The 12,303-nt window shown below is 44.3% G+C and overlaps 1 protein-coding gene across 1 annotated transcript in view; it reads left to right on the top strand.

Moving 5' to 3' along the window:
• Window positions 1-4,361: 4,361 nt before the first annotated feature.
• Window positions 4,362-12,303, top strand: part of LOC117351135 (solute carrier family 26 member 6-like) — a 30,278-nt gene continuing 22,336 nt past the window's right edge. Inside the window, exons 1-5 of the mRNA XM_033925987.1 lie at window positions 4,362-4,532; window positions 6,375-6,514; window positions 8,125-8,235; window positions 10,359-10,525; window positions 11,443-11,607. Of these exons, the coding sequence (XP_033781878.1) occupies window positions 4,387-4,532; window positions 6,375-6,514; window positions 8,125-8,235; window positions 10,359-10,525; window positions 11,443-11,607 (729 nt within the window). The 5' untranslated portion in view covers window positions 4,362-4,386. The remainder of the gene's footprint in view (window positions 4,533-6,374; window positions 6,515-8,124; window positions 8,236-10,358; window positions 10,526-11,442; window positions 11,608-12,303) is intronic.

Here is a 12,303-nt window from a genome sequence, read left to right as displayed (position 1 = left end):
CTACACTCCCAGAAACACAAATGCGTAAGGACCTTCCCGTAGCGAGGTCTTTGGCCCGGCGGGCAAATGGAGGGAAGCACGGGGACATTTGGCAGTCCTGTGGCTGGTACTTATTGTGGTTTCGGCAAGCGAAAGGTAGCAAAAAGTCCCAACCCCAGGAGCTAGGACGGTGAAGACTTCATCGAGGAAAGTATCTGTTTCTGCTTCTGTAAGTTTGTACATGCTCTCGGTATTTTTTATTTTTTTTTTAAAGAAAAACTGTAGATCTGTGATAAGAATCGGAGGCTTCTTCCCTGGCTGGATCTACAAGAAAAAAGATGATCTATAAAAACTATCTTTAGTTCACATCTGCTTTCACAATTCTGGGTGAACATTCACAGCTCTTCCACATGCTAATCCGGTGGAAGCATTTGCTTCTTGCCTTTGACCTTAGTTTGCAGGGTACATTCAGCAGACAAAATGAAGTGAACTGGTTCAATTTCACTGCTTAGCTTTTGAATATTCAGGCTGACTTAGTGGACTAATAGGCATCGCTCCTAATGCAGACTGCCAATTTTGTGTGTGTTAACTTACTGTGTATAGATGCACCTTCTTGTCCACTTTGTCTGTCTCTTTTGAGCAGGGACTGTCTCTTCTACGCTGTCCTGTACAGCTTTGCGTATGTCCAGTAGCGATATAGGATAGGTAGTAATAGACGTTGTCTGGACTCTCAGTGACATCACAATGCAGTTGGGTCATATCCAGAATTCTTGATGCTCACGCCCTCCTGCCAACGGAGCTCCCCGAACCATCCTCTATCCCCCTTCCTTCCCCTCCCCCCCAAAAAAGGCAGGAGGGATGCCCACTCCCTCCTGACACTGGATGCTCCCCCCAACCCCCCCTCTCTGAACCCCCCTGTACCTTTGGTAGATGTTGGGAGCTGGAGGGAAGCACGGTCCCTCCAGCTCCGAGGCCCACCTATCGAAAATGACAGGCCTTCCCCTCGGTGCACCATGTGATGCACAGGGAGGAGCCTAAGGCCCTGATTGGCTCAGACACCTAAGGCCCTTCCATTGAAAAAAAATGTAAAAAAACCAGGCAGACCTGTCAATAACACAGTTACCGAGAGGTCTAGACAGTAGGTTTTTCCAATTGCTAAAACCCCATTTTTGGGGGGAATAGCCAAGCGATGTTAGTGCATCAATCGCTTGGGCTACTTTGCATGGGGTTTTAGTTAATTTGCAGGGGCGATCAAGGGGGAAAACACGCAGTGAGCCGTTTGGTGAATCAGTCTGCGTTTTCCTAGGCGTCATTAAGCCATGATTCTGTTAACGGCATGACTGGCACACGGCTGGCATCCATTTTTTTGTCGATACCGCTGATTTAAGCGCCATTTACAGAATGCGGCCCCAAAAGCGTACATGATTTCAAGAAAGCGTGGAACACTTAATTTTCTAAGGGAGAGAAGGGGGATTATAGAAGGCAAAGTTAGGCAGACTAGATACAGCAAGTCATAAGGTCATTGTTTTACTATGTTTCTATATATGGTTGGCATGGTGGTGAAATGCCAGCTGCTCTACTTGTGGTGCCAGTGTTTAATCGTGAAGAGGTGTAACCTGCATGGAGATGTCGGCATGACTCTGGCCATCTTGTTGGGCAAATTGAATGGAGCATGCAGATCTGCCGTCATATACCACGGTTCTGCCCTTATATTGGGAAATTGTAAATAAAAACATAGAAATATTAGGGCATAAAAAGGCCAAATGGCCCATCCACAGCATCCACTATCTCCTCCTCTCCCTATTGGCTAAGGCTCTTTACATCTGAATTGTGATGTCATAGAACTTAATGGTTATAGAAACATTGTGGAGAAAAGACAAGCAGACTTTCACAAGCCCCGGAGGAAGAGAGCGAAAGAGGGGACTCTAAAAGGGCATTCGGTTGAGGTGCCCCCTTAAAGAGAGAGAGCTTTGACTCCATGAGGACTCTTGAAAGCTAAGCTTTTCTGCATAGTACATTCTATGGAGAAAACGGCTATATTTAAGAACTGTTTTCACTGATATTATATTGATTTACTTGATTCCAAACTTGCACTGGGCACATTTATCTATGAAAGACACATTGATATTTAAAAGGTTCATGGGGAGACTGAAGGGGGTGTTTGTGGGTATAATCCTGAAGGGCGCTTGTTTCGCTCATGCGCTGAGGAGAAACCCAGGTGAACTCCTTTGGAGATTTTTCTCTCAGGAAGTTCCCAGGACTGATTTAATTTTTCTTAATTCTCTTTGAATAGAGTGAGTGCTGGTGCATAGTTGGAACACAAGGAACTGAAGCAGGTCTGTGGGAGTGTACGAGATTTGAAATGGACCCCTTCATATTTATGTAGAACTTCAGGCTTTTTGGTACTTATAGAAACATTGTAACATGAGGGCAGATAAAGGCCAAATGGCCCATCCAGTTGGCCCATCCACAGCATCCGATTTATGACTAAATGTAGAAACAGAATATATAGATAGATAGAGAGAGAGAGCCATCTCACCTCTGCCAGAAAATGCAATAGGCCACAAGTTTATTCCCCTCTCAATTTTATCAAGCTGATTAAAAAAATAAAAAAAAAATATTATCTCGGCAGTATAGCGTCCTTCCAAGGCTCAGAAACGGAAATGAAATGAACCAAGCTGGATCGGGGTTAATATTTCTGGTTCACAATGATTTTAGCAGTAGACGAGGGTTTTCGTGGATCAGTAATCGGCTCAGATTTTGAAAACAAGCCAGGCTCAAAGATCTCTGTAAAATATTAATATAGCAGAGCAAAGCATTTACTATTCCATCAGGGGCAGAGAGAAGCAAAGTGACCCTCCAGACCATCGGATGAGCAGCTTCAGAGTCGTGCTGACTTGGTAATCTAGTGACTAGGAGAAGCACATCACCATTATCAACCCATTTCATGCTAAGGTAAGCACCCATCGATACCTGGGAAAACTTTGAAATGTTCACTTTTCGTTAAATTCCAAACAGGACAGCAAAAGCACCGAGCAAAGGTTCAGCTCGAGCACAGCGGAGAGATTCTTTACGAAATTCAAGAAAGGAAAGTTTATCGCCAAGAGGGTAATTTTCATGCACATTTCTTAAGGCAACGCATTTGGAGGGCAGAAGGAATGAGACTGTTTTAAGGGCTCCTTTTACGAAGCGCATGGCTAGCGCGTGATAGTCGCGTACACTAAAGCCGCTAACGCGGCTTCGTAAAAAAGCCCTAAAACTCAAGATGATTTTTAAAAGATAACTATTTCATAGGGTGTCAGGTCAAAAGGGCGCTGGGACAAAGGCGCGCCCAGACAATTGAGCGCAGTGCGCACCGCCGCGCCACTCTAAATTACTGTTTTTAGCGCTCCGACCGGGGGGGGGGGCGTGGGGGGGGAACCCCCCACTTTACTTAATAGACATCGCACCGCGTTGTGGGGGTGTTGTGGGGGGGGTGTGGGGGGTTGTAACCCCCCACATTTTACTGAAAACTGAACTTTTTCCCTGTTTTTAGGGAAAAAGTTCAGTTTACAGTAAAATGTGGAGGGTTACAACCCCCCAAACCCCCCCTAACGCCGGCGCGATGTCTATTAAGTAAACTGGGGGGGTTCCCCAACAAAACCCCCCGTCGGAGCCCCTAAAAACTGTAATTTAGAGCGGCGCGGCGCTCAATTGTCGGCGTGCGCTTTTGTCTTTCACGCCGTTGTCTATGAACCATTTCATAGAAACCGCGTTCCTGATAGATGTTTTTTTTTAGATTTTCCCTCTTTTATTTCAAATATCATTCCCAACATTTTTCTAGGCGGTAAGAGAAAGTAAATGATCGCAATGCTGGAAACCTGGTTTCACTTTGGATTCTTTATAATTCATTAATGCTCCAGTTGAACGATAAATAAATCCATGAAGCATTTTTTGTCATCTCAAACAAATTCCCAGATAATGGACCTTCAGTATGAAAAGTAGTTTAGGCGAAATAAGCCCCAAATGAATTTTATCTGTATGAAGTTTCAAGTTTCAAGTTTATTAGGATTTTATATACCGCCTATCAAGGTTATCTAAGCGGTTTTTACAATCAGGTACTCAAGCATTTTCCCTCTCTGTCCCGGTGGGCTCACAATCTATCTAACGTACCTGGGTCACATTAGAAATAGAATTTTAAAAGATTTTCTAAACATATAATGAGAACCTACTGACAAAATCCAGTCTGTATTACCTATGTAAACATCTAAAAGCGACCAAAATGATTAAACAGCTACATTTCACAGAGATAGATTCTCTTTCTTTTCTTTCATGTTCATCTTTTTGGGTAAGGAGTCATCGGGTGCGTGGAACGAGAAGAACGCCATTGCCGCTGGATGTTTTGGAAAGATCTGGTTTAGTTCCAACATGGAAGTGAAAATGCAGCCGCGGCCCCAGCAAACGAGTTACCGAGTTAGCCGTTTGGTACTGAATGAGGCTGAGCTGGAACGGACTGCCTCCAAATCTCAAGAGCAGAAACCTTCCCCCTGGAACAGAGGAAGGGACAAACTAAGGTACAGACAAACCAGTAGATAGTTGGGTGAAGCCAAGACAGCTGGTATGCAACCTTATCTTTGCATGTAGAGCACGGTCCAATGAGCACGTTTGAAACTTGCAAGCATTATGGTTTGATAGCCTTGATAACTGTTTACAAGTTTCACACTTTTGCTAATTCAAATTTTTGTCTAGGTGACACGTGCTCACAGTTTTTACTCTTGTATTAATTAGGCTATTCAAGAACTGTCCAATGATAAAGCATATTAATATTCTGGATCATCTTGGACCATGCACAAAATCGTCTCTGGAGAATTCCCAAATGTTTCATAGAGCTACTCTGTGTGGACTTTATTCAAGAACCTTGCCAATGAAAACAGTTCTCGTTCCTGCACTGTTCCCCAACTCTTTGGGAACACCTACTGCCCTACCAGTAGGGGGTGCTGTTTCACTATCCCATGTTCAATAGAGAGGGACAGGCAAGCTCCAACAGCAGACTCCAGGTCACCTGCCTGTCTCTAGCAATTGAAAACACAGAATTGAAGCACACACACCCCCCCACACACCTCCACTGGCAGCAATGCAGTTGGAGGACTCCCATACAGCTAAAAGGGAACAGTGCCTCCCTGATTAGGGATACCAGATTTTTAAAGTTAAAAAAAGAGGACATGTAGCCCCGCCCCAGTCCCGCCCTGGCCCTGCCCCATTATGCCCCCAGTCACGCACCCACCAAACCTTCATCATCTTCCCTGAGCTCAGGGCCATGTCTGGAGAGCCTCAAGCATGCGCAGAGGCCGTCCCAGAAGTGGCTTACCAAAACCCGGAAAAACTCTAAAAAGAGGACACGTCTGGGTTTTCCTGGACATCTGGTAACCCTATCCCTGATTGTAGTCAGGAGCAGTGAGATCTCTCCTTCCGAATCTTTAAACACACTCAGCTGAAATGGACCCTAGCGTCTCACAAGAACATTTGATGCTGCACTAGGTTTTATAAGCAAGTAAAAACTTTACTCGGCTTAAGTCCATGTAGAGATGCCAAGTTACCCAGTTTTTGACCAGTCCTGACTTTGACCTTACTTCCCAAAGCAGCATGAAATTTACCCTTTGAAATCAGTGCAGACTGTCCATCAATCTGACCCTGATGGGAGGGTCAGAAATCCAAGACTGTCCCAAAATTTCCAACCTGGAACTGGGTAACTTGGAATCTCTGTCCACGTCTTTAATTCCATCTGGGTTTGTTTCCTATAGTCTTGGCAGTCGATAGCGGAGGTTCTCATCTCTAGCCAGTTTGATATGCACATTGAATATGCATGAGGTATATTTTGTATGTTCTGCCTCTATTGTACTGTATGCAAATTTATGTCATAAATATTCATGAAAACCTGACCGGTTGGATGTGTCCCAAGGGCTGAGTGGAGAACCATTGCCTTTCCTTAGGGCGGAGGGAGCTTAGGCTCCCCCCCTAGTATCTGAGTCACTAGTACAGGCTGGTTTGCTGGTGCTGGACTGGGTAAAAGTGTCCCCCCCCCCCAACTGCAGGAAAGGATTGTTTTAAAGCTTTTGTGAACATCCTGGGTTAGAGTTGCCAGATTTTCCAACTGGATAATCTAGACTCCTTAATCTTGTCCCTAGACCTACCCCCGCTGCCTGCTCTTGTTGGGCCTGACGCAATTAAAAGGAGGACATGTCTGGGGAAATCCGGATGTCTTGTAACCCTATCCTGGCTTAGACAACCTTTGTAAAACTGGGCCTCACGCGCACACATTTCCCCCTAAGTACATACGTAATTCCATAGGGAATGTTCTCAAAGCCCAGCCGCGCCACGCAAAGAAGAATTTACGGCTTTGCTCTCTCCTTTGTCAGGTGTTCAGGCACCGTTGCCAAATTCCTTCTGTTGAAATTTATCCCAATTCTTCGCTGGCTTCCACGGTACCCCGTCAGAGAGTGGCTGCCTGGGGATTGCATTTCGGGACTCAGCGTGGCAGTCGTCCAGCTTCCCCAAGGTGAGTGGCAGGTCAGCGTTTGAAGCGTTCAGCTCTGCCCAGGTTTCTATCCTTTGCAGTGACACTTAGGGCCAGATTGCACGACGGCTCTTCAAAACGTTTCTGCACTTTCATTTCTTTTTTTTTTAATCACTATTTATTAAATGTCTCAAAAGCAAATTACGTCACTGCTTGCAAGGCGAGTCGTCTTGTCTGACTGACTCATTACAGGACGTTCTCTTAGCACGTTTCCCATCCCAACCATTTCCCGTGAAAATATGAAAAGTGCGAAAACTTTTTGAAGAACGCTCGTATAAGAGGCGCCTAAAGCTAGGGGTCTTTGGCGCTGATTTAGGCCCCTACTTTAATTATCCAAATCACCTTAATAGATTCAATTATGAGCTTTAATTAGCTCATAATTGGAAAAAAAATTTAATTGGACGATAGGCACCTACCCGATTTTATCAAAGATAGGCCTCTATCACATGGCGCCTAGCAGTGTCTAATGCCTAAGTGAGTGTGTTTGGGAGCGAAGATAGGCTCTGCTAGGCGCGATTCTCTAAAGAACTTAGGTGCCTGCAAATTTTTAGAGAATGACACGGGGACAAATTTTTCCCCGTCCCCGCGGGAACTCATTTTCCCGCCCTGTCCTAGCGAGTTCTTTTCCTGTCCCTGCCCCATTCCTGCAAGCTCTGTACTCATCTACTCATCACGCTTTCAAATCATAAGTAGCAACATTCTAGAGCTTAAATTGTGATGTCATAATGCCTCATTCCACCAATGCCTAAGCTCCGTCCTCATCTGCGCAAGCCTCAGACACTTTAAAATCATAAGTGTTTGAGGCTTGTGCGGTTAAGGCAGAGCTTGCAGGAACGGGGCAGGGACACTGACACAACTCACAGGGACGGGATGGAGAAATTGAGCTCCTGCGGGGACGAGAACAAATTTATCCCTGCGTCATTCGCTACCTGCAATGTAGCCAGTAAAATCTTGGGCTACATTACCGACGCTTATGTTTTTTGATAGACGCCGTTAGGCGAGGTTCTGTAAATGGCGCCTAAGTGTGATTGACAGGTGGTCAGTACCTTTTTTCTAGGCGCTATTTACAGAATCGGGCCCTTTGTCCCTACTTGTGTAGGGAGCTTTGATGCAGATGAAAAAGACTGACCCCTATATAATGGAGGCTTTGGGGCAACAAAATGTAGATAATGTATACTTTATCCTATCCTTTTGTGGATCTCAATTGTTCAAATGATCTCAACTCTGGGTTTAGTGCATCTTAATGATGGACTTTTAAGTGAGCTAAACCCAGATTCAATGTGGTACTTTGAAAAAAAAAACCCAAAAACCCAAAACAAAACATTTTTTTTTTTTTTTTTGCAGACCATGCACTAAATGTGGCCATTAGCACAAAGCACCTGGAAAAACTGAATGCATGGCAGGGATGGATGGAAACGGACGGGCCTGGGGAGCGGGTCTAGGGGTGGTCTAGATTTTACATATGTAAAATCTGGCAACCCTAGGGATGACTTTTTCTCAATATCTTGGCTGGCGATCAGATTCAGGTTTTTTTCTCATTGCTCTCTTGCACTCAATGCTAATAGTTCATGCTTTGGTCCTTTTATGCCCAGGTTTGGCCTATGCGATGCTGGCTGCGGTGCCACCTGTGTTTGGGCTGTATTCATCCTTTTATCCTGTTCTCGTATATTCTGTCTTTGGGACATCCAGACACATCTCTGCAGGTGAGCGGCTCTGCTAACTAGGTTCTCCGTTGTCTCGTCTCATGGTCTTTTTTTTCTAAGTCTCTCTACATTTTAGGCCAACCATATTTTATTCAACCTGAGACTTTATCAGGCAACTGCACTAGCTACCTATCCCATCATGAATAACCTTCAAACCTGCAGGCATCATTCACCGTATACTTTACGGAAACTCCGCGGCTCCTCTCGTCCAATTCTTCTCCAAGGCATGGTCTACTTCCCGCAGAACCCTCAACAGAATACTTCAAAATCTCCCTTCCACAAAAAATCTGTAATACAAATGTGTTTTCCACTCCATGCTCACCTTTCTAGGCGTAAAAAGTTGGAATGACCTTACTGAAATGACCAGGACGGAACCTAACTACACCATATTCCGGAAGAAACTGAAAACGCATCTATTTGACACTTAATCACCTGTATCCTCTCCTCCCAACCTCCACCCCTCTCCCTACCCCCTCCTACCTTCCTCCCCCTTCTCCTTCCTCACCCCCCTCTTTAAGTCGCCTTGAGCCTACCTAGGTATGATCGACACAAAAATAGAAGATTAGATTAGATTATTCTTTACATTTTCAAATGTATTTGAATTTTGCAATATTATTACTATGCTCCTGTCTTAGAAAGTCTACTGAGTCCACTGTTGAGCTGCACTGCACTTTTCCAGTGGCTGATATTTCATGGGGTGGTGATATAGGGAGTGGTGGTGGGGGGGGGGGGCACAGATTTCCAAGCCTCTAGGTTTTTAGAATTCAGACACACCAACTTGGACGGGTAAGTCATCAACAAAATCGAATCCACTTAGGCTTAGTTTTTCTAAACCGATGGGCCGCTGTCGCAGCCATTACTGGACCGATTTCAAAAAGGCGAGTCATTCTCCACAAACGAGGTTGGCGGAGAGTAGTGAAGATTCTTTTTGATAATTACTTAAGACTACTTTGTTCGATAAATTTATTACCTAATTTTAGGACTTTTTTTTAGTTTGTAACTGTATTTTATTGAATGATTGTACTTCACTCACTGTCCAGCTCCTCTTAGTGTAAACCACCTAGAACTTCTGGTTACGGCGGTATAAAACAATAAAGTTGCTATTATTATTTGCTAAATTTGCATATGCCCATCGCTGGTGATAGCAATCGGCACATGCGTAGAATAAATGCATCCCCAAAAAAATAAAATTGAAGATTGGAAGTGGGAGAGATGCCCATTCCCTCCCGCAGCCAAGCAACACACTCTGGCACCCCCCCCCCCCACACACACACACACAGAAGGAGAGATGCCTACTCCCTCCCGCTGCCAAGCAACTCCCCGTTAAGACTCGTTAATTTCAGTCTCCAAATCCTCGGTCTCTTTTCGTTAAGCCCTAAACCCTCCTGAACCCTATGGACCTACTTCATGCTACCTGTACATTCCTTCATGAGTCCCAGCACACCTCAGGAAGGGCAGAGAAGACAAAAAAACAAGAATTAAACACAACACTTTAGTTTTGATAAAGATGCTACTCCCTTCGGAACGTGTCATAAACCTTTGCTCCTCCCACCCTGACATCATCACTTTCAGAGCCCATGCAAATGATGAACATAAGAACATAAGACTTGCCAGTGGTCCATCCTGCCCAGCAGTCCACTCACGCGGTGGCCCTTGGGTCAAAGACCAGCGCCCTAACTGAGACTAGCCCTACCAGCGTACGTCCTTGTTCAGCAGGAACTAGTCTAACTTTGTCTTGAATCCCTGGAGGGTGTTTTCCCCTATGACAGACTCCAGAAGAGCGTTCCAGTTTTCTACCACTCTGGGTGAAGAAGAACTTCCTTACTAATAAGAGGAAATGAGGAACTTCATGGAATGAGGAACTTGTATTGAAAAATCTTGCACTGTAACTGACAAATTTAACCTGTAAACTGTATATTAAGTATATTTGTATTAGATCCCTAATATGTGTTGAGTTAGGATAAAAACCTATACTGTAACTATGGTACATTGTAACTTGTTAACTGTGTATTATTATGTATGTTAGCCTGTAACCCGTTCTGAGCTTTTTTGGGACGAAGGGATAGAAAATGGAAAAAATAAATAATCTTACATATAAATCTATATGAATGTACTTATTACAGGTACTTTCGCTGTCCTGTCGATCATGGTAGGTAATGAGCTTGAGAAATTTGCACCTGATGATCATTTCATGGCCTTGAACAATGGCACAGGACTTGATGTGGGAGCAAGGGACAAAGCTAGAGTCCAGCTAGCAGTGGCGATCAGTTTCCTGGCAGGACTCTTTCAGGTAAGACGTGTGACGTATGTGCAGAAAGAGGAGGAAACTCTGGAATTGTCTGTGGGATGAAAATCTTTTGCAAGCACCTGCAGTGATATACAAGTCAGGAAAGATGGAGACATGATGGCTGCTTTTAAAGTTCCAGTATTGACCTTTAAAGCCATTCATTATAAGATCCTTTGGTATTTGACACAAGTGACAAGCTGATATCAGCTAATCGGATCCTTAAAACCAGAGGGAGAATTGCAATTGGCAACAGATGAGCTGTTACATGTAGTACATTATACAAATACAAGAGCATTTGCAATAGAAATTGACGAGGGGACAAATTTGTCCCCCTTCTCGCAGGACCTCAATTTCCCTGTCCCTTCATGAGTTTTCTTGCTGTCCCTGCCCCGTTCCTGTAAGCTCAGCCTTAACTGCACAAACCTTGAACACTTATGATTTTAAAACGTTTGAGGCTTGTGCAGATGAGAACGGAGCTTGCAGGGATGGGGCAGGGACAGGAAAAGAACTCGCCGGGACGTTCTCTAATTTGCAATTTTGGTGGCAGGTGTTTCATTATGGAATAATTTGACTGGCCCATTTAAAGTTGCTCCCTGATATTCTGAAATTTAAGAAGGTGTTGGAAAGCACTCTGTCGAGACTTTTAGCTGATTGGATTATATAAGAGGGTTAGAAATGTTTTAACTAAATCAATACATAAAGTGAATCAGTCTTATTATCTTCCTGAACGCACCCAAAATTCATGAGCGCCTATGGCCACTCATAGTCAATTTAGAGGGTTATGAGTTGACAGACATTATTGATAATGCGCAGATGCTTTCCTGCTCGACGTGATGTAGAGGAAAGCTTTTCAAAATCCGGACAAAGTGCCGGGTTTTGAACGTCTGGTAACCCTGCTAACTTCTTTCCTGATCTTGCAGGTTGGGCTGGGCCTGGCGCAGTTTGGCTTTGTGGTCACCTACCTGTCCGAGCCACTGATTCGCGGATACAGCACGGCAGCCTCCATACACGTAACCCTGTCTCAGCTGAAAAACATGTTTGGCTTTCAGTTCAAGCAACAAAGCCAGCCCTTGTCTCTAATTTACGTAAGTCATGTGAAGCGAAGCCAAACTAAATACCGGAAGGTTGTTTTGGAAATGTTGTGACTGCCCCAGATTTAGGATGAAACGCCGATGAACGCTGAATGATTTCAGAACTCTGCACCGGTGAATTAAACAGCAATTTGATAATTGCTCTTCTATGTATTCCTAAATTCACATGCACGTTTCGGAAATTGAGCAAGGCCCCGCGGACTTTGTTCCACTGTGGACAGCTTAAACATTGCCTTCTCAGCTCATGTGTTGCTCCATTATGAAATCCTCGCATCCGTGATCCTTTAACCTCCGTTAGATCATGGGGGGGAGGGGATGGAGAGAGAGAGAGAAGGAGCAGGAGTCCAGACAAATGGTCCTTTTTGAATATCCTGGGCTGCTAAATCCTTTAAATGAATCTGTTCTTGAACAAGTATCGATAAGGCAATCGCTAAGGGGTCCTTTTAATAAGGCGCGCTAACTGATTTACCATGCGCTAATCAATTTAGCACGCGCTAAAGATGAGCACACCTTAGTAAAAGGACCCCTAAGTTCAGCTAAATAAAAGTTTAGCTCATTTATTGCATTTTTGTTTGGGGATTGTATTACTGTTAAGAAAACTATAAGTTCTATGTTAAAATGCACCCGCTGTACGCCGCCTTGGGTGAATCGCTTCATATAGGTGGTTAATAAATCCCAATAAATACAGTA

Source organism: Geotrypetes seraphini, chromosome 17 (genome assembly GCF_902459505.1).
Source record: "Geotrypetes seraphini chromosome 17, aGeoSer1.1, whole genome shotgun sequence".
NCBI lineage: Eukaryota > Metazoa > Chordata > Amphibia > Gymnophiona > Dermophiidae > Geotrypetes > Geotrypetes seraphini.
The sequence above is the reverse complement of the archived record's forward strand: the minus strand, read 5'-3'. Positions and strand labels throughout refer to the sequence as shown.